The sequence below is a fragment of the Onychostoma macrolepis genome, chromosome 16 (assembly GCF_012432095.1).
Source record: "Onychostoma macrolepis isolate SWU-2019 chromosome 16, ASM1243209v1, whole genome shotgun sequence".
NCBI classification, from domain to species: Eukaryota; Metazoa; Chordata; class Actinopteri; order Cypriniformes; family Cyprinidae; genus Onychostoma; species Onychostoma macrolepis.
Genome location: NC_081170.1, coordinates 20,825,251 through 20,847,654, shown reverse-complemented (window position 1 = coordinate 20,847,654; position 22,404 = coordinate 20,825,251). Strand labels below are relative to the sequence as shown.

Sequence of the window (22,404 nt, the reverse complement as noted above, 5' to 3'; positions counted from 1 at the left end):
AACAACGCTTCCTGAACCCCTGCCTGTGCTCTCCACCAGCAGCCAAAAATGGGGAATGCCAAAAGCAGCGCTATGTCCAAGGAGATCCTGGAGGATCTCAAACTCAATACCAAATTCTCAGAGGATGAACTGGCACAGTGGTACGAGAACTTCCAGAAGCAGTGTCCGTCTGGCCGTATCTCACCAAACGAGTTTAAAAAGATCTACGAACGCTTTTTCCCAGACAGTGATGCCGCAGCATACGCCCAGCACGTCTTCCGCTCCTTTGACACGAATGATGATGGAACGTTGGATTTCAAGGAATACATTATTGCTCTACACATGACATCAACTGGAAAGACGGAGCGAAAGCTGGAGTGGGCCTTTTCACTTTTTGATGTCGACAAGAACGGCTACATCACCAAGTCAGAAGTGGCAGAAATCTGTCAGGTAGGTCAAATGTTGGTGAACATCTTCATAAGTGTTCAATTGTGGCTTCCTTTCGAAACCATACCATAAATGAGTGAGTTTGCTCTTTATGTAGGGAGACTGGGGCTAGTTGACAGTTTAGCAGTTTTTTTAAGAGCAAGAAAAAAGATTATTGAATGTATGTTGATCTTTTGCAACAACGTGCCCCTATATGCAGGATGTGCTGTCACACAGGGGCAAGTAGTCACAATGGAATCTGTCATTGATAGAACAGCCAATAACAATGAAATGTAAGTAAAACAAATGACAAATAACAAATAAACAAACAAACATAAATAAATAAATAAATTCTTAATTTAAAACATGTGACAAAATGCTCAGACAAAAATGTGACAGCTTTCCCCGACCAGATGTTCAAGATAAATACACTTGTCCTGAAATCACATTTCGTCATTTTTGCTGGTTTTATTGTGTTTTCTTGTTTAAAGCTGTTACAAATGAATGTTTTTGAAACAAAAAAGAAGTTTATTCAAGTGTGCTATTATATTATTATATAATATAGTGTATTATTTTAAAATAATTAGATAGACACTAGTTGTGTAATCAAAGCTGACTTCTGTGATTAAAAGTATAGTAGTATACATTAGTATTTAGTTTAGTGTGAGTCTACTGTTAAATGTTGGAGTATGGGTCTGGGAAATGTTAAAAGTATGCTTAAAAGTATACTTTTGTAAACTAAACTAATTTAGTCCCACGTAGTATTGAAATAGTACACTTACATGTATACTACTAGTACATCCATATTAGTATACTTGCTACACGTAAATTATAGTTGAACTTCACTTAACTATACTTAATAAAATAAACTTTAAGTATACTTTTTTTGTAAAGTACAGTTACTGAAATATAGCCCTAGTGACAACTTGCCCCAGTCTCCCTTATATAGTACTCATGCTAATGCATTCTAATCTTTCTCTTGATGATGCATCACATATATAATCGCAGAATTTTCTCTCTATTCTCTCTGTGAGTTTTGTTCAGTCAGCAATGCTAAACAAACACAAAACACAAGGCCTCAGTAAAAAGAAAGAAGCCAAATGTCTTATGAGCTTTGACTTAACAAGCCGTTGCCATGGAGCATGGCTAATGCAATCGGTGGAATCCCAGAATAATTCATCCGATAAATGGTTTAGCTTGAACAATAAACGTACACAGAGGCTTTTTAAAATGCAGACAGCAATTAGCACAGAGACAGGTGGGTGGGGGGATTATAATCTAAGAATTTTTTATTTTTAGAAAGATTCTGGATAAGTGGGATGCAGAAGTCACAGTATACAGTGGGAACATGTGGCTTAAATTACACAGTATATATTCAGCAAGACAAACACAAGAAAAAAAGTTTCTTCTGAGTTTTTTTATTAAACAGGGAAAAAGTCATACATCAGGAGCAAAACTTAAGATACAGTATAGAATCAGGGAATACAGTTCTATTTTAAGTGCATTGTTTACTATTGTTAGGCATTTGTGGATGTATCAAAACAGTTATGCTAACACAGCTACACACCATGAGGTCAGATCAGCATTTGACCTTATACTCAGGCTTTGTGATCACTAGTTTGGTGGTTTATAAGTATAAATGTCACTGTCATTGTGCCAGTGACTGAATGCGAAAGAGCATTAAAGACTGAGCCGTGCTGAGGCCATGCAGCGTGTGGTTTTGGCAGGAGCTTTGGCACTGCCTCTAATCTGTATTTTTCTAACGTGTCTTATTTGTCTGAGATAAACATCTCCTCGGCTCACTGGACCACTCAGATCCAGGTCAGCTGTGGTTAGGAAAAACTAAAGTCTATGTAGATGACCCTTGGCATTAGTGGTCCTAATCTATGATGATTACCTCCAGACAGAAGAGCAGATGGCCATTCATTTGACGCTCCAATTAACTAATGGATGTGACTATCACAGGGATTTTCACTACATTTTGTCTGAAAATTAATAATGCTTGGGTAAATATAGGAAATAGGTTGCCTGTATTGAGATGAGGTGTTTAGTTTTGGTGTGTGTGGGGGAAAACGCTGTACGAATTGGAAATGGTTGCTAGACTATATTATTAGTATAAAATAATTACACACACACACACACACACACACAGGTTTTCATGTTTTATGGGGACATTCCATAGGCATAATAGTTTTTATATTATGCAAACTGTGTATTATATTCCTTTTTCTCATGGGGACCAAAAATGTCCCCACAAGGTCAAAAATGACTGGTATTACTATTCTTGTGATAGTGCATAATGCAGGGAATACCAGGTACACACACAAACACATAACAGATTAAATGGCAAATAGCAAAAAATAATTTACAGCATTTAACTTAATATTATATATTCTAATATATGATTATATAATATATTACATTTAAGTAGTATATTTTATTATATTAAAATATAATTAATATAATTAAAGTTGTCATTATGATATGTTTCAAGCCCTTTAGAAATGATTGCACATATCATTAGTCTGTTATTTCTTTCTTCCCTCCTCACCTCCACTTTTCTTTCATCTTGTTGATCCTTAGTCTATCTTTAAGCTGATCCCCAAAGAAGAGCAGGGAAATCTTCCAGCAGACGAGAACACTCCCGAGAAGAGAGCAGACAAACTGTGGTCGTACTTCAATAAAAAAGATAATGGTAATATTGTGTTTTTATGTTAATGTATGTTAATATGTTTATAGTTTTTATATAACCCTTTACTGTTCATATATATTTTATATATTTTCTAATACCTATCTGTCATCCATGGACACATGATAAAAGATTCAAGTGTGCTATTTGAATATTTGTTATTACAAAGCAAAGATGGTGCCATGGTAAAGTAATGTCAAAGACTGAATATGTGAGTTCATCCAGTAACATTGAGTGTTGTCACTCTTTCTGTTTTTCTTTTCAGAGCGATTGGCCGAGGGTGAGTTTATTCAAGGCGTTCTTGACAATGAAAATGCAATCCATCTTATTCAATATGAGCCCAAAAAGTAATAATAAAACAAGAACAATAACTGTATTTTTCCTGTCATATAATTTCCTTTGGCCAAGTGTTTTCCTCCAATTTCTTTTTTCCCATTTTGTTTGTTTTTAACTTTTACCCCTTTAATCTGGGCACATCTGTCCTGCTTCTTGTATTAGTTCAACGCGAGTCATTTTGTAAATATTTGAAAGCCCATTAACTTCAGTATGTTTCGAGTGAGTTGTGATAGACAGAATGATGATAGATTAAAGTGATAGTAAAGTGTCACATCTGGGAACAAATGCTGAAATGTGTGAAATTCTGTATGTAGACTGAAGAAGAGTTTGTGGCAGATGAAATGATGATACTGAAAGCAAATATTATTTTTCTTTATGAATCAAAGGGAGAACAAGATCATTCGTGTTTTTCTTGTAAATTAAGTAAAATACAGATATACAAATAAAGCCACTAGACTGTGTGGAAAATCAACAAAACATAATTCATCCAAACTTATCATCCAGCATGATAATACAATAACCTTTGCCATTTGTATTATGCAAATCTGTTTTTTTGATGTCAACTTCTGTGGAATAAAACTGAAACTGTTAGTGTTACTAAGAGTTTCACTGTTCTGTGTATTTATGTGTGAATTTGTGTGTAAATGATTAGGTGAGGTGAAGAGTTCAAGTGAACCGCTGGAATGGGCAGCACAATAATCTCGAACGGTCTGTTAGCGGCCGAGAGGTTTAACATTCCGTGGCAATATTTAAACGTAATCCTGGATTATCTTTGTGTCAATGCATGGCAAAGTTGGGTCAGATATATACTTTGGCACACAGGTAAGTGTGAGTCTGTATATGAGCAGGTTTGCAATACTTTGTTGGAGAGAGTCTCTTAAAAAAATCTCTAAAAAATCTTTGTAACACTGTTTACTAACCGTCAATTCCCTCACTGCCTTAGTCCAAGTTAGGATTACTGACATAATCGTCTGTCCAACATTGCAAAGAAGACTTTTCAAAATCTCCTCCAACTTCCTAGTGCAGCCTCCCTCTCTCTATTTCGTATTTTGGATTTCTTTAATATATAATCATTTTCTTTGTTTTGCCATACTAAATATTTGTCATAACTTAAATTTAAGACAACTGATGAAAATACAAGGGACACTAGGAATATTTAACTACTATGCTTGAATTTACATTTAAATTTGATAATTTGATACAATGCACTTAATATGTACATGCATGTTTAATATTGTACTTATATTTAAAAAATATCTTCCTGTTATTACATCTGTAATTAATTTCTGTAGTTATGTCTCTAAGTAGTGTTGACACCTTAACCCACTCTTAAACCTATACCACCAAACCTGCCCCTAACCTTAACCACATCCCAAATCAATAGCAGCAAAACCGTTTTGCTATTCGACGTGAACACAATATGTACACTCCTGGTACAAGTATACAGTTGTTAAAGACCTATAGAATGAATGTTATGCAAAACTTGCATAATTCTTACAATATCATACAGTACTGCTCTCAGAAGTGAGAGTAAACCACACCATTTGATGATTGCAACAATTCCACATTTAGTAGATATTTCAAGCAATACTTTAGAATTTTTACATTAACATTTACATTATTATTGTATTTATTAATTTATTTTTTATTTTTTTGTTTGTTTATTTATTCATTATGGTTTGGGTGTCAATTCTAAACCAAATAAAAGAAACAATACAATACAGAAGAAAATATGAGATATTACAGAAAATGTTTTTGGTTACAATTTAAAATGAAAATAAAACAGGCTTTGTGATCTGACAAAATCTCAGTGTAATCCACTCAAAAGTCTTATACCTTTCAATATACAAATGAAATTTTCCTGAATCCTCACACTTGGAAATCCACTCACACACAGAGTGACATCTTCCTCACACCTTCTGTGTGTCTGCATACAGTACAATATCACATACTGACTGAATTTCAGCCACAGACATACCTGAAAAAATCATCTATAATGACATTTTGCATAGACAGTTTTTGCTAGTCAGTCAGTTAATCAGGCAAACAAAACATACAAGGCCATTGTTATAAAAACTACAGTAATTACAGGGATATTCCACCCAAAATGAAAATTCTGTCATCATTAACCCACTCCCAGGTCATTCCAAACCGGTATTCTGTGGAACATAAAAGAAGATATTAAGGGGTCATGAACTAAGAAATCAAAATCCCTTCATCTTTTGACATATAAGAGGTCATTGTACTATAAAAGCATCCGTTTCAGAACTCAAAACTTTCTAGTTAGTCTAAAAACAGCTCATATTGAAGCCAGTCTGCCAAAACGACGATGATCAACACCTGCTTCTACATCGCTGCCTGTTTAGCCCCGCCCACCAATTCATGCATTTAATGTTTATGAGAGAGGTGAACACGCAGGTCTATGCAGAAACCAAACAATAAAGATGGCTCTGAAGACAACAAGACACTTTGCAGTGCCAAGTTGTGGATAAACATTCTTTGCATTGCCTTCCTTCTGATCCCAGCGTTAGGAAAGAGTGAATGAACTTTATTTTTATTGAAGTTCCAGACCGTGCCAGTAAGAACTTGGTCCTTTGTTCAATTCATTTTAACGTGGATTCATTTATAAACAAGGCACAATTCGATGTGGGATTTTCGGAAAGATTGAGACTAAAAGATAGCCTGTGCCGGCTATATTGGATCTGACAGTAATGTCGCACCACACAAGTGCGAGTAACTGTTTTTTATTATGTGGTCACTATTGCTTTGTCTGTTAAACAGATCGTTTGATATGTATTGAGTATTTATGCATTTTAAACCTAAATCACTGCAGCATCCATCTGTGAAGGATGTAAACTGTCAAACATACACAACTGTTAGCCAATCATAGCTGTGGGCGTTTACTTTCGAGTCTACAATCTGCCACGCCTATTCAAACAGCGTTCTGATGAGGGGGGGTCAAAAACAGGACAGAAAATAGCCTATTACTTCTAAATTATGACATTTTTAATGTGAAAATCTTGATAACATAATAGTGGGACCTCAGAGACCTCAGTTCCTGCCCCTTCTAAAAGAAAAAATCTCCATCCACTGGGCGTTAGTGGTAAACAAATCAGTTTGATTCCTACCATTCTTCAAGTTATTTTCTTTTGTGTTCCACAGATGAAAGAAAGCCACATAGGTTTGCAATAACATGATGGGGACTAAATAATGACAAAATGTTTCATTTTTGAGTGAACTAGCCCCTCAACTCACATCATCCACGATTAACAAGGAGAATCTATTCCATTCATGGCCTCCTTCATCTCATCCATCTCTCTTTCACAGTCCTCACACGAATCTTGTCCACATCCTCCAACCAGTACCAGGGTGGGCACATCCCTCTCTTGCTCCAGTCCCATGCTCCCATTGGATGCCCACATAGAGTCTATCATCCCATTTGGGCACTGTAATAGGCCGCTGACAGAGTACAGCCCTCCACCTGGGACCACCTCATCATAGGATGGCGCATGGCTTGTAGCACGGGCCTCCTCTAATCGAAGCCTCTGGCGGTGACGTAACTCAATGACTGTTTTTGTGTAAGAATTAAGGGTCATAACTGCAGCACCCATGCAGCAGCTGAAAGACACCCATGCAAGCCTTGGAGTCAAGAAGTGAGTGAAAGGACCATGCAAAAGAAAGAGGAAAATTCGTAAACATCTATAAAGTTCATACGAAGAAACTTCCACTTTAATCAAATCACAATCAAGCCAAACTTTACTATACATAATCTGTGTGAAATTATTTTGTAAGTGTACTCACGCAAATGACCAGCCATAGTCCCACGTCTGAGGTCTCCAGTCTTTGGGACCCACAATCACAGTTAGCTGGAATACGGTGGTGTACATCATATGAGCCACCATCCCTAAGAGTCCTGAAAGAAAAAAGTAGGGGGAAATCAAAATAATGTACATTAACAATAATGCAATACTAAAATTGGCCACAAGAGGGAACCAAGGACTACTATCTTACCTGAGAGCACTGTACATATGGCTGCGAAAGCGTTGATTTTGAGTGCGTGCATTTCTTTATGAGCACACAACACTTCCACCCACATGAGTAGAAAGCCCATGCCCAGCAAACTGATGTACATGAACTCAGCAATCATTGACAACCACAGAACACCTGCAGCAGATGCACACAGTTCACTTATATGAGCACTTACTGTACAAATACAGAAAGCCTGGCAGGCACAGATACACCTACACACATCACTGGTTATATCATTCTGCAGAGATCATTTCATGCACACACACACACACTGCAATCTTACCATGAGTCTCTCCAGGAGTAAGATCCAAGAACCGGCGACATCGTTCTCCTGTAATGTAGCAAAATGAACAAGAATACCAATGAAATCCAATGTCTGACACACTCAACAATATGATTATTTGATAAATCAATGGTGCATTTTAAATGAACGATGATTAAATGAATTTTGATTTGTTTTTAAATTACCTCTTTATTTTTACAATCACTTTGGCACTAATATCAGTACTTTGGTGTCAATTTTCAAAATTCTTGACTCAAGACTTACAGCCATTAATCAAAATGCATATTTTCAAAACTCTAACACATTCTCCAATTAAGTAAACACAAAAACAAACCTAAATTCATTTGTTCATTTTATTAAAATCACATATCCAAAATGACACAAAATAACATCAAAGTACTACTATTTCAATAAGCAATTCACACATTGCATCTGAGATGACTGTCTATTCATTTCATTACAATGATCTAAATGTCAATTCAAAAAACTGCTCAAAATGATAAGTATATCACATTACTCTTAAAGGGATAGTTCACTCAAAAAGTAAAATTCTGACATTATTAACATCCTCCACTTGATCTTAACCTATATGAGTTTCTTTCTTCTGTTCTTCATCACAAAAGGAGATATTTTGATGGTTGACGGTAGCCAGTAGCTTATAATACTTCATAAGCATTCTGTTTTAGACTCTGTTTCTATGGTCCCTATGCACAGTGATCTAAATTAATGTTCATATTGTATTTCATTATAAGTTATTTAAAACAATAATTCTGCAAGTTCAAGGTTTCTTTAAAGATGTGACTGTGCAATGCTTTGTTTTGAACACTGGACAGTCTGTGTTACAAGTAATGTTTTTTTATTTATTTATTTATTTTAAGTTTCTAAAATTAGTGCCAAAATGATTATAAAACTGTAATTTAATGAAAATGACAGGAACAGTTTTCTCAAATATAAAATTTGTGTCCTTTACCATCATGGTTCAAACTCTTATGACCTTCTTTCCTCCATGAAATACAAAAGGAGAAATTTGACAGAATGTTCATGCAGTTCTTTCCATGAAATAACAGTGAACGGTGAGTAGGGACTGTCAATTAAAATGACAAAAGCACCAAGTGATTCATACAATTTGTGCACTATATACCAAGTCCTCTGAAGACTACATTTGATCAATTTGTGAAGGGAAAAGACTAAATATTAAATTGTTTTTAAATCATCTGCTGCATCTCTGAAATGTTGTCCATATTTGCTCACATTCAAATACAGCACATCAATATAGTTCTGACATCAATAATCACCAATGTTATTGTTTATTGCAGTGGCCTTGAAGGTCCACATTCACTTTTTTAAGTGGTTGCAAATAGTTTATTTTAGCTAAATTTAAATAAAAAATGTTGAAAGTTAGTCAACTAAGTTTGTTTATTTAAATGTAGCTAAAATAAATTGATGGCAACCACTTACCTTAAATAGTTTTTTGTTAATTCAATGAATCATTGTTTTCAGTGTTCCTGCATAGTTTAGCTCCAGCTATAATCAAACACAACTGAACAAGCTAATCAGGGTCTTCAGGATTACTGTATAAAGATACAGGCAGGTGAGTTTGATCAAGGTTAGAGCTAAACTCTGCGGGAAAGTGGACTTCAAGGGCCAGCATTCAGAACCACTGGTTTAGTGTGATCAATTCACCAAATTTGACAATGAATATGATGGAATGAAAATGGACAACTTTCAGCTTCATTATATGGGAAAGAGCAGCATGAAAATCCATCCTAACATCTCCTTTTGTGGTCCATGGATAAAAAGAACATGATAGGTTGGAAACGACATGAGGTGAGTAGACACCTCAGCGTGACAGACTTTTCATTTTTGGGCGAACTATTACTTTGATGTCTCTTGATGAGAGGTTTTCTTACCATCAGCATGTTTTTCACAGGACTCCCAAAATCCTGTGTGGAAATATCTGAAGGTATACTTGTCTTCTCCTGTCTCCCAAATGTAGTGCACTGCATTGGCCAATTGTCTTTGTCGAATCCTGGCTAGTTCCTCCCTTCGCTTTGGTGATAATGTTGGTAGCGGGTTCCGTGGATCCGAGGTGGGGCTTTCTGAAGAGAAAAGAGGACAACCAGTTAGCCTGACAGTAACCTGAATGAGTGGATGGTACGGTCAGTGTTTGTATCATTAGTAGTGGGGATTTTTCATTGAATCTTTCAATGAAAAAAAGCGTACTCACCCTCAGGCCATCCAAGATGTAGAAGAGTTTGTTTCTTCATTAGAACAGATTTGAAGAAATTTAGCCTTACATCACTTGCTCACCAATGGATCCTCTGCAGTGAATGGGTGCCGTCAGAATGAAAGTCCAAACAACTGATAAGAACATCACAATAATCCACACAACCCCAGTCCATCAATTAATGTATTATGAAGTAAAAATACACGTTTGTAAGAAACAAATCCATTATTAAGATGTTTTAACTTTAAACTGTTGTTACTAGCAAAAACATAAATCCATAATCTATAATAACATTTCCTCCAAAATGCAGTATTTCTTTAGGACTGTTTTTACTTGTAAACAGTGCTTGATCTTGTGTACATTTCTCTCGTGATTCTTTTTCACTGGAGAAAGCAATATTATGGTTTTAAGTTAAAAGCGGCATGAAGACACATTTGTTTATTACAAACACACAGCTTTTTGCTTCACTGGAGATGTGTGGATTACTTGTGAATTATTGTGATGGTTTTATCAGCTGTTTGGACTCTCAATCTGACGGCACCCATTCACTGCAGAGGATCCATTGGTGAGCAAGTAATGCAATGCTTAATTTCTCCAAATCTGTTCTAATGAACAACCAAACTCATCTACATCTTGGATGGCTTCAAGGGTGAGTGCATTTTCAGAAAATTTGAATTATTGGGTGAACTATCCCTTTAATGTCATACTTAAATTGTGACGTTGGTCTGAATATCAGCATGAATGGGATTTATCACACAGGTAATATCAAACTAGAAGACTACATCATACCTGTTGCGTACGGTTCACTGTTGTTCTGGCCGCAGTTCTTCATCTTGACAGGTGACAAGCAGAGAGGTTTGACCACCTTGTGCGTTCCTTCACACCAGTACGATGTACAGAATGCCAGCACAGATAATGCGAGGGCAAGGGAGGTCAGGAAAAGAGAGAGCAGGGAGCGAGAACGCCTGGACATGTGGTCCAACATGCTACCCAAAGTGAAGGCAGAGGTGGTTTATAAAGGGCAAACAGGGATCAGTAACCAAGAACAAGAAATCTTTTGGGATTAGAATGAAATTGAGAAAATTATATAAAGCAGAAATGAGTAAGAGATCCCTGTGACAGATGGTAGGATAAATGAAGATGTGGATTTATTAAAGGAGAGGGTCAGATCAGGGAAGAACCTTAGTAAGAGAGGAAAGAACAACATATGTCACAGGCTTACACTTTGTTCTGGGCAAATGTCTATTATCCAAAGAAACTTAAAGAAAATCAAAATGTCCTTGAAGAGTTCTAAAATAAATATTGCATTAACCACAAAGATGCCATCCTAGCACTGGACCTTGTGTGTTAATAATTGGCACTAGTATATCATTATATTAATCATTATTTTTATATGTCACTTACTTATGCTGAAACACAAACCATCATTTAATCTCATTAAATTGTTTTATTAGATACACTCTTTTAAAAAAAAAAATGCTTAAAAGGTTCTTCACAGTGATGCCATAGAAGAACCATTTTTGGTTCCACAAAGAAAGAACCTTTCTTTAAAGAACCATCTCTTTCTTACCTTTTTATAATCTGAAGAACCTTCTTTCGCCACAAAGAACCTTTGGTGAAACAGAAAGGTTCTTCAGATGTTAAAGATTCTTCTATGGCATCGTGAAGCACCTTTATTTTTAAGAGTGTATTATCTGAGTACTTTATATTTGTGATTTATCATGTAGTCCTGCACATTCTTTGGTTTTCTAGCATCTTCTGCAAATTATAGCCCTTTCCAACAGTGACTGTGTGATTTTGAGATCCATTTTTTCACACTAGAGACAGTTGAGGAAATTCTATACAACAGCTACAAAAGGTGAAAACAAACACTGATGGTCTAGAAGGACACACAATGCGTTAAGAGCTGGGGATGTGAACTTTTGAACAGTTTGAATTCTTTTTTCTTGTTTTGTTTAAAGATCATACATTTTCAGCACTATATGTAGAATTTAGTACATATTTGGTACTGCCCATTAAAAGCTAAATAAAATATTTACACGTTTCCCAGAATAAAAAATAAGTTCAGCTCTAGTCATCCAAAAAAAAAAAAGAAAGTTTACAGCCATATTTACACATCTAAAAAGTTTTACATCTAAAATTCATAAAGTCACTGTTGGAACGAGTTCCAAGAAACGAGAACGAGTGCTAGAAAACCAAAGAATGTGCAGAAAGGGAGGTTCCTGAACTGCTCAGGACAAACATCTGCTACGTTAAACTGCTTATTCAGGACAGTACTAAAATTTTTAAAAATGGGGGAAAAAAAATGACTTTTTAATAACAATGCAAGTAATTTATGATCCCTTATTTTGTTAAAATGATTCATATCTTGCATATTCTGCAAGGGGTATGTAATGAGCGAAACTGTATAATCCAATGATAAAAACATGTTTACGTAATGCTGAATAAACGATGTGAAACTATTATTTATTTTCAGTGCAGCCCTGAATAGGATTAAAAATGAGAAAAGGAAAAAGCAGGAATTCGAAGGATTACGTTTGAAGTTACGTGATGAAATTATTAGTTAAGCTCTTGCATTAAGTCTAACTTTACTTGTAATCCTCTAATAATCTGTTTTAATCTGTTTGGGCTTTGTAGGTGTGCATGTTTCTTTTTTTAACTCTTTTAAGGATACCTATATATATATATTTTTTTTTTACATAAAATATGGAGTTTTATAAAGATTTGATTTTAAAAGAAATGTCAAAAAATACAGCTGAATATCTGAATAAACACATACATTACATCAGCAAAATTCATTTTCAAGGGTTAGATTAACTGGAAATAGCTTTTTAAGGCAACAACCGCACATTTCCACTTTTTACAGTTTACTGGAATATAGAGCCTAAATTTAAAATTATTTGAATGTGTTTGCAAGCGATACGAAAGACAAAATGTCTGCTAATCAGAACAAATGCTTGAATCAATTATTTATTTGTTAAGAATACAACCAAATGGTTTTTCTTTAAATTGCATCACGATCCGAAAGCAATACCTTTCATGCATTTGAAATTTAGTGGTTTTACAAGAAAATCAACAATTATTCTGCATTAAAAAAGCTGATTTTTACCTGTGCACAATTTTCTTACATCATGTCCATCGTAATGATAACTCCCTATTTCGATCCATTAATTTGTATCTTTTTCCACCTTCTGTGCAGCTGTTTGACACAGAAGGTTCTCGTCTCTTTGGTTCAGCATGCAGATTCCCTCCTTATCCTTTTGCGATTATTTCTGCTTTTCCCCTTTTTTGGTACAATCCTGCCCAAATCTCCTCCTTTTCCTGCCTTTCCTTGAAAATTGGTGTCACACTCTACCAAGAGCATCCATAATCCCTCTTCAGTCCATCTGTTAGCGCCGTCTCCATCTTTCTATCCCGTCTTCTTTTACATTGCTCCACTGTGCCTTTTTAAACATCCCTCTGTCCCACCTATTCTTCACACCCCTGTACATCTCTACCACCCCTTACATGTGACCTGTTCTGTCCTGGGACATTACCCACCCCTCCTGTGAAAAGTAATCACTCGGTACTACTGAGAATCGCATATTGTCCTTGTCCTTGTAAATCACTTCAACATGAGCTTAAATATGAAAAACATGCATCAAAATCTGCTGCTAAAAGTATTTGGTGTTCTTATGATTCCCACCTTAAAAAGTCCCATGAGATATTGCATTGTTTTACAATATTATTTACATTTTATTATTTACAAAAAAATAACACATGAAAAATCAATAAGTTATAAAAACAATCATGATGTTTTTGATACTGTATGTGTACAGGTGTATAAATGAAAGGGAGAAAGGGGGAGAAAAAAAAGTTCATCACGATCATCCCCAGGCCTGGGACTTGCAGTAATGGAGAACTAGTTTTCCATCACTTCCAAAACACTGTAAAACAGAGCAAAACAACAAGGTTTACCAAGTCAATCAGCCAAACACACTGTTTCTTCATAGAAATTACAGAAACTAAAATGGCACTATTATACACATTATAAATTATACTGGTAAATTTAGAACAGAAACTTGTGCAGAGGATTGCTGGACATTTTTTGGAACTTCAATTTTACCTAAATAGTCAGAAAATAAGCAGATCTTTGAACACTGTAAGATGAATACTTGCTAAGCAGCATTTCTCAGCAGTGGCTGCACTACTGCAAAAATGGCAATCTGAAATCATTTCAGTCTACATACAATTTTCTTACTAAGCCAGATGGGTCAGAGTAGCATTTGGCTAAAAAATTAAAATCATACCTCGAAAAGTGCACCCACTTCTTGGTCTGGTGATGGAGCAAATGACTGATTGACATAAATGAACTGGTGGAAGAGCAGAAAGATTCAGTACAGAAGAGCAATAAGAATATTTCCTGTTTGATTTCATGAGTAATTTTACCTTACTAATACACATATTAATGAAAACATGACATACATGATATATTTATGTATATATTATATTTATGATATAATTATTGAAAAATGAAAATATTATATTTTATGTAATAATTCTTTAAAATATATGGGTCAAAAACAAAAAGGTGAATTTTTCCCATACATTATTAGAATGCGTCCTGTTACATTTTTTTTCATACATTACTATTGCATACATACATACTATTTTTACCATGATTTATAGAAGACACCCACTAAAATGTCATTCAGTGTACTTTATATACCAAAAAAAAAAAAATCATGTTAGGCATATTTAGATCAAGAATCATTAGATGACATTAAAAGACTCTTTTAATCTTTTAATGACAGTGCAGCTCTCAAAATCTAATTGTAGTTTTAAATCTTTAGCTATCTTTGCCACCATCCTTCAAACCACTACGTTTTACCCATTTGTCAGCAAGACGTTTTTTAAAAATTAAAATATAATGAAATGTAGAATGATTACCTTTTCTTTTATATATTTTAATAAGTACAAGTCAGAATAAGTACGTTGTTTCACTTTTAAATCAATATATGTGTTGCGCTGAATGACAAAAGTTATTTGACACAAAAGCTATTTGAAACATTTTGTGAATTTAATTTGATGCAGACACCAAAACAGGTGTCTCATCTTTTAACCATATTTATATATATTCACATACACTGCTCTTTAATGTAATGAAGTGCCATGGTGGGGGTGAATCACATACCAGTTGTTCACTAGGCTCCAGTTTGAGAAAGCGTGAGATAAACTGAGCGAGTGACTGTACTGTCCTCCCTCTTTCCACGGACCATTTTTTGGTCTTCATGATAGGCGTATCACCTACTGCTTTCAACAGCACATCAACTGAAATATAAAATGAGAATAAAATCATGTACAACGTATTTGGACAATGTGTGGACCATATTTATTAAAGGATAGTTCATCCAAATATAAAAATTATGTCATCGTTTACTCACCCTCGTTCCAAACCTGTATGAGTTTCTTTCTTCCGTACTATACAAGCCACTGGCTACCGTCAACTGTTTGGTTACTGACAATCTTTAAAATATCTTCTTTTGTGTTCAGCAGACGAAAGAAACTCACAAAGGTTTGAAACCTTTATTTCATTAATGCTATATTATCTGTAAGTTTAAAATTTGAAGTACACTACAAGTGCACATTCAGAACATTTAAGTACGCTTTTTCACAAGGGTCTGCTAAAAATGTACAGGTGACTCTGTGCATCAATAATAATGATATTGCACTACTTAAATTAAAATGGTACTATATTGCCCTGAGTTCCACAAAGGCGTTCATACCAACGCAATTAAATGTTAAATAATACTCGGTGATATCTTATTAGTACCTATTGTTGAATAGGTGATAAGATATCACCCATAAGAATGGTCCCACTATAAGAATGGTTAGGCCATAAAGTTAATTAGCGTTTAGCATTAACTTTCTTTTTAAACCATGAAAAACTACAACTCTTGCAATCCCTGTCAAAGTAAACAAACACGTGCCTGCTTGGCCAGCCATTGGCTGCCTGTAAACAAACGGCAACTTCATTGGCTGGCAGAGCAGTCAATCTTCGCGAAATCGCGGAAGTAGCTCGCAAACAAACTACGCGAAATAAAAACAGCAGCAGCGTTTAGAAATGTATCTATAATCGTTGCTCCGGTCGTGTATATAATTCTAAAACCATACTCTTTTTCTTCTCATCCGACGCTCCAGTGTGTTCAGTAGCAGTGTGTTGTATCGAAGGATCATCTTTTTGATTTTCTGTAGGAGATTCTGCGTTGTCAGACATCCTCCAACATACACACACAACAGACAGAGAAGAGGCGTACTGCCTGCCGCTGAGATGACTTTTCAAAGTAAAAGTCGCTGTTTGCGTTCTATTTTTAACAGATTACCATAAAACCAAAAAATCTAAAAATATATATTATAGATTCGTGTATCGTTTTTTTAATTAATTAATTAATTTATTTATTTACAATAGCCTATATTAATTTTAACTCAATTTAGTAATAATTAAATTAGCTTGAGTTTTCAAATTAAAAGTCTCTGATTTAAATTCGATTTTGTTAACATACCATGAAAAGAAAATAGTGCGATTAATCGCATCCAAAACAAAAGTGTTTGTTTACATAATATATGTGTGTCTATTGTGTATATTTATTATGTATATATAAATACACACACATACAGTATATATCTTGAAAATATTTACATGTATATACATTGATATATTTATATTCTTATATTTTATATTATCTAAATATATTTAATATATAAACATAACATATTTTTCTTAAATATATACATGCATGTGTTATATACTTAATAAATATACACAGAACACATATATTATGTAAAGAAAAACTTATGTATTTTGGATGCGATTAATCGTTTGACAGCACTAAAAAATATATAGATTTATTTATTATTTATTAAGTTTGTATAGCTTTAACTTTAGCGAGCTTTAACTTTATTCGTTTTAATTTAGGACCAAAAGATTTTAAGGATACACCACTGGGTGGCAACATTTTCATCAGAATGGTTACATAAGATAAAAACTTGTTCTGGAAGGCTTATTGTGTGTTGGTCTGACAAGTGTTCAATAGATATGTATGTGTTCTGGTATTAAAGAGATCTACTGTGTTGCATTTATTGCACTTCAAATGTAACACTGTTTACTTTGATACACTTCTTGGCTCCACTGTGTTTTATCCCTAAACATTCGAACCCTTAAGTATTCCTTTTGAAATCTAGGGAGAGTAGAGTAGATACGAATCCATGTTTATTTTATTATTTTGGCATTGTAAAGGTAAAAATAGATTGATTTTATTTTCATTCGGGTAAATGAATTCTCTGGAGTAAACCACTCCTTCAGTAATTCAGGGAATTATGTGTGCTCTCACACACTGGCAATACTTCCAGGCATTCATCATTGTATTAGTAACCCTAGTGATAGAGTATTTTAGTGTGACGTAAGTTGTGCTAAGAAAGAGGAAGTGATGTGATGTGATTCATGGCTCAGCTGCAGCATCCTTGAATTCTCTTCCCAGGCAGGAAATCTTGGCCACCAAAGGAGAAAGACTGTCATTTGTAGCCTTTAGTCTATAATTGATTTTAACTCTATGAAGACTAAATCATATTTGATACATTAATTTTTTAAGGTCTATAAATAAATATTATATATTTTCTTTTTTCTGAAAAATCTGTTTTACACTACACAATCTTCTACATACTTTCTCTGATTGATAGTTAAAATTTTTTGTATATTTAGCAGGCCTTTAGTGTGTGTGTGTGTGTGTGTGTGTGTGTGTAGACAAATCATGTTAAATGTATTATATTTAAATATACAATAAAAAATATAGAGCTTTGATCATAAGACAATAATAGTAAGCAGCGATACTGATATTTATAAGATTTTTATATATTTTCTTTTCTATTTCATCTAAAGGTTCAATAAACTGTTTCATTTAAATAGTCTAAACTAAAAAAAAAAAAAAAAATCTGACCATTATTTCACATGTTGTGCTTTACAGGGTCAACTTTTAACTTATAGCTTTTTAATCTTGGCCTTTGCACTTCTATTATAATATTGATGGTGAAAGTGATATAGGCTACACGGAGAGACACAAAAACAAAGTACAAATAGAGCTTTAGAACAGGTTCTGCTTGAAATGTTGACAGACGGGATTCCAAAACGTGTTTCATTGTGTTTCATCCACATGGCAATAAACTAAACACACAATACAAACAGTCCTATCTAAAGCCCTATATGCTTTGTTCATCTTCAACCCTGATTACTCCTGATTCTGAGAGAGGTTGGACCATATCCACACATTAATAAGTCGAAAATCCGTATGAAATCATTTTGTTCTGACAGGAATATATACAGTTAGTTTCATTCATTGTCACAGCTGCAGCCAGAGCGCTCCCATTCAACACTCACGTCACTTCCTTGCCCATCCCTAAAGGAAAAAAAGAAATATCGGAGAGAAGAGCGACGCCAGAGAAGTCAGTAAAAGAAGGAAAGCGAAAGATATTTACAGAAACATTTGGTTATAAGAATAACAAATAGGCACAACCTCACTGATAAGCACACGGTGATCAAAGTAAGTTTAATTCCGTCGTTGTGAAGGAAGCCGTTTCGATAACTCAGCTGGGCGCGTAACTTTTGCAGTTACTCCCACTTTAGGAGACCTCCATTGCATTAAGCTAGACTATTTGATAACTAATTAATTTTTGCTTTATTACAGCTTCACTGGACAGGGGGACGCATTCCTGGACAAAAGGCAGATCTTCTGCTTAAAATTATCAGACCACTGGTAAGTGTTATTTGGCTGCAATTAAACTATTTCGTTATCATTTAATGTGCATTAAATGTACATAAAAGTTGTTTTATAGTATTCATCAGTTAAACTAGCCTCAGAATATTTGATTTTATGCACGTAGTCATCAGATCTGTTAAAGGCGTCTAGAACTGATTCTCTTTCCAGCTGTTGCAGTTGTTTATGAATAGTTCAGGTCACATAAATGGCGATATTACGCATTTCTTCGTATAAATACGATTCTCAAATGATCCTAAAATTGATTTTTAACAACAATAAAAAGTGAAACGCGCTAATTATAAAATGTTTTGTCGAAACAATTAAATATATTAAAGTATAAGATATCTCTGAGTTTTAGAAGAATTCCCTGGGCTTCAGAAAACAGTCAAATTTCTGTCTGTTCATAAAACTGAATAGTAATTATTTAATCAAATTACGTGTTAAAAAGATGTAACCGTGGGCACGTTCATAATGTTTGTCTGAGACTTTGTCTCGACCTCGCGAGAAAGCTCAAGGGAAGAATGCATTTAAGCACGCGCTTCACATACAAGTCCGAGCTTGGCTTTGGCGTCTGTCAGCTCCTCTTTTTCACAGCCTTTACGCAATCATACCTCTTCTTCTTTGCGACGTAATGATTTCATACCTGACTGTGAATAAAATATGGAAATTTACCGAATATTACGATCACGTGTCTTATATCTCATAGCTCCCACTCATAGAGTCCCACTGAATAAAAACTTGGATAAGGGAAGATATTAAAACATTTGAATAACATAAAATAAACATTAAATATAGGCCTAATAAAATGTGAAGACTTCTTATATTATATTACATTGTATTATATTATATTATATTATATTATTAATGTAGAATATAGGAGATTTAGGAATGTAACTAACAATCAATCAATCAATCAATCAATCACATTTTATTTGTATAATACATTTAGAAAGGACCCCCAAAAAACAGTATTAAACAATAATTAACAAGCTATAATATAATATAATACAATACAGCGTAATATAATGGTTAATTATAAACCATTTTATTGCACTTTAAATGTTTATTTCACCTTTTCCTTCATCTGACTTTGCAGTTCCGTTCCTCAGTTGCTACCATGCCTCTCCACAAATCATCTTCTCGAACCCCACGTCTGGACCCCACCATGATCTCCGCTCCACTGGGTGATTTCCGTCACACCATGCACATTGGTCGAGGTGGAGACGCTTTTGGTGACACCTCCTTCCTGTCCAGTCATGGTCCATCTAGTCCTAATCCCACATCTGTGCAACAACCAGACATGGAAGCCACTGTAGAGACCACAGACAATAAGATGAACCATAACAATGAAATTGAATACGCAGAAGATTCCGGTCCAAATGAGCTCCGGCACTCCGATTCAGTTTCTTCCTTTGACCTCGACTTGGATTTAGGGCCTTCAATTTTAGGAGATGTCCTGGGAGTGATGGACGGACTGATGATGGGTTCTCACAAAGACAACGAAGACGTGTTTAGTTCCAGCAGGAGCACGAGAGATGTGATGATGTCACCAAGGAATGCTGCCCACGAGTTGAGCGAGAGGATGAGGATGGAAAGTATGACCAAAGAGGTGAGCCATCGAGATGAGCAGCTGAATGAGGTGAATGGCGTGAAATCAAAAGGGCTCAGGCCCAAAGTGCGATTCAGCGACAAACGCGACGAGATCATCGGGCGACAGGAAGTAATCGAAGGGCTAGATGTGGAAGTTGAAGAAGAAATGGGCTTGAGACCAAATAAGGTGATGCAAGAGATTAGTGGGAGAACGGCTTACGACAAAGACCCAAGACAAGCAGAGGTGGTTAATCGGAGGGAGGACAACTCTCCAAGCCTCTCTTCCTCAGTGAGCTCAGAATATGAGGGAGTCTCACCGCTGGACCGGAGGAGAGAAGACCAGCATCTTTCAGAAACAGATTCAGAGGAGGAAGGAGCCAACGGACAACAAGGATACACTTTTGAGGACGAATTCGATGATGAGATTGGCCTATAAGAGGACACAGTGAGCGATTTGAGGACCAAAAATAAGTCATTGGTATATGGATCATGACATATGAACAGAATTATTATTCTTAAAAAAAAAAACATCCATACAGGAAGAGTTAATGAAAATATCTTCTTGAGGCAATAACTGGACAATTTGGAACTTTCCTTTCCAGGTTTACAATGGTGTTTGCTCATTTTGCAACTATTTTATGAAAGTAAGACAATGTTGTGGTTTTGTTTTTTATTGGATTTTATAACTACAAATTTTGAAAGTCTCCCATGGACAGTGTGATGTCTTACAAAGAATAGCCTATGAACAAACCTATTCATACATTTCCCTCAGCTATATAACATTGAGCAGTAAATGTTCAGTTTTTCCAGTTCATAACTCTGTTATAGGGCACTTTACCTTCTTCGGTTAACTGGAAACAGCTTTAATCTCAATGGAGAGTGAATACCTGCAGTTCAAACAGAGTAGAACAAAAAGGTGATGCTTAGAATGACAGCTGACCTTTTAAAGCCAAATACAACATGCAAAGTTATAAATTATTGTTTATATTATGACTATCTATAGTGCCTTACATGACAATGTTTTCCAATGTTTTCCATCTTTGTCTTGCTTAGTTTCACTGAAAAGCCAATGATGAAGTTTATCTTTTTGTGGGAAGATGCAAGGTTGCTGAACGCATTCACAAATGCTGGAATTTTCTCCTGGGAGTTTTCATTATTACATATGTATATATATCTTAAAATGCAAAAAGCAATCAGATTGTGTATTGTTTTTTTGAAGATGTACTCATTTAAGAAGTGTAAAAATGAATAGTTACACACTACAAAATAGTCTTAAAGCTAAACGGCTGCAAACTGCACAGCTTTTAAACTGTGAATGAAAACATACTGGTTGATTATTTGACTGTAGCTCTCGACTAGAATCATAAAGAGAAGCATGAAAAGCTTCAATAGGTTGGGTTCATTTTTTAAAAAAGCAGTTGCTTTTGGCTTGCTTTCACAGTTGTTTGATTTGAATGCTAAAGAATATATAACAGACAATCAGTGATTATTTTACACTCGAAACCACTCTGCCAATTGAAATCATGTAGATTGGGCTAGACCAAAATGTGTAATTAAAGTTTTATTCAACTTTTTGAGGCATTTTGCATTCTTTGAATGTGCTAAAGGGAGGCAAATGCATTTCTGTAAGCATGCTATATTTTTATTGATATATTTTTTTATTTTAAAGTCAAGTAAATAAATGAATACCATCTTTAACTCCCTCCTATTTTATTTGAATTGCATCAGCGTGGGATCATCTAGCCTTAAGATAGCTTCAGGAAGGTTGGATGGATTGGTAGATTTACGGATGGAATGATAAATAAATAAAAATAGCATAGTTCAGTTCAAGACCTTTCAAAATAATTCCAAATGCTACACATTAGGGAATTTCTGTATATGCTGTTGACCATCTACAAATGCCACATACATGACCACAAGTCCAGAGTTATTTGTCTTACAGAACCGGCTAAAGATCTAAGTTAAAAAGGTAACAGCTGCTGGAAGTGGAGTCGAGGATTTACAAAAATGTCTCAAAAATTGGCCAAAAATTTAAACAAGTCCTTTCTTCATACTT

At 35.0% G+C, this 22,404-nt stretch overlaps 4 protein-coding genes across 6 annotated transcripts; 2 read left to right on the top strand and 2 right to left on the bottom strand.

Moving 5' to 3' along the window:
- The first annotated feature begins 45 nt into the window (after positions 1-45).
- rcvrn2 (recoverin 2) lies at positions 46-12,778 on the top strand. Of its 2 annotated transcripts, XM_058747669.1 has the most exons (4): positions 49-429; positions 2,989-3,100; positions 3,360-3,441; positions 12,461-12,778. In XM_058747669.1, the coding sequence occupies exons 1-4, from the start codon at positions 49-51 to the stop codon at positions 12,534-12,536; spliced, it is 651 nt and encodes a 216-aa protein (XP_058603652.1). In that variant the 3' UTR covers positions 12,537-12,778. The 2 variants fall into 2 exon arrangements, with proteins under 2 accessions (XP_058603653.1, XP_058603652.1); XM_058747670.1 differs by lacking the exon at positions 12,461-12,778 and having other exon boundaries at positions 46-429; positions 3,360-3,498.
- On the bottom strand, positions 3,875-13,188 carry si:ch211-149k23.9 (germ cell-specific gene 1-like protein). Of its 2 annotated transcripts, XM_058747667.1 has the most exons (7): positions 13,079-13,188; positions 10,759-11,150; positions 9,653-9,841; positions 7,743-7,790; positions 7,442-7,594; positions 7,232-7,343; positions 3,879-7,069 (listed from the first exon to the last, which is right to left on the bottom strand). In XM_058747667.1, exons 2-7 carry the CDS (start codon positions 10,952-10,954, stop codon positions 6,697-6,699), a joined length of 1,071 nt encoding a protein of 356 aa, XP_058603650.1. In that variant the 5' UTR covers positions 10,955-11,150; positions 13,079-13,188; the 3' UTR covers positions 3,879-6,696. The 2 variants fall into 2 exon arrangements, with proteins under 2 accessions (XP_058603651.1, XP_058603650.1); XM_058747668.1 differs by lacking the exon at positions 13,079-13,188 and having other exon boundaries at positions 3,875-7,048; positions 10,759-12,573.
- atg12 (ATG12 autophagy related 12 homolog (S. cerevisiae)) lies at positions 12,924-16,285 on the bottom strand. Its single transcript, XM_058747673.1, has 4 exons — positions 16,123-16,285; positions 15,143-15,279; positions 14,259-14,321; positions 12,924-13,895 (listed from the first exon to the last, which is right to left on the bottom strand). The coding sequence occupies exons 1-4, from the start codon at positions 16,223-16,225 to the stop codon at positions 13,836-13,838; spliced, it is 363 nt and encodes a 120-aa protein (XP_058603656.1). The 5' UTR covers positions 16,226-16,285; the 3' UTR covers positions 12,924-13,835.
- Positions 16,286-18,399: 2,114 nt separating this feature from the next.
- cdc42ep5 (CDC42 effector protein (Rho GTPase binding) 5) lies at positions 18,400-22,046 on the top strand. The gene is made up of 3 exons (XM_058747644.1): positions 18,400-18,542; positions 18,687-18,755; positions 19,855-22,046. Exon 3 carries the CDS (start codon positions 19,876-19,878, stop codon positions 20,782-20,784), a length of 909 nt encoding a protein of 302 aa, XP_058603627.1. The 5' UTR covers positions 18,400-18,542; positions 18,687-18,755; positions 19,855-19,875; the 3' UTR covers positions 20,785-22,046.
- Positions 22,047-22,404: the final 358 nt, after the last annotated feature.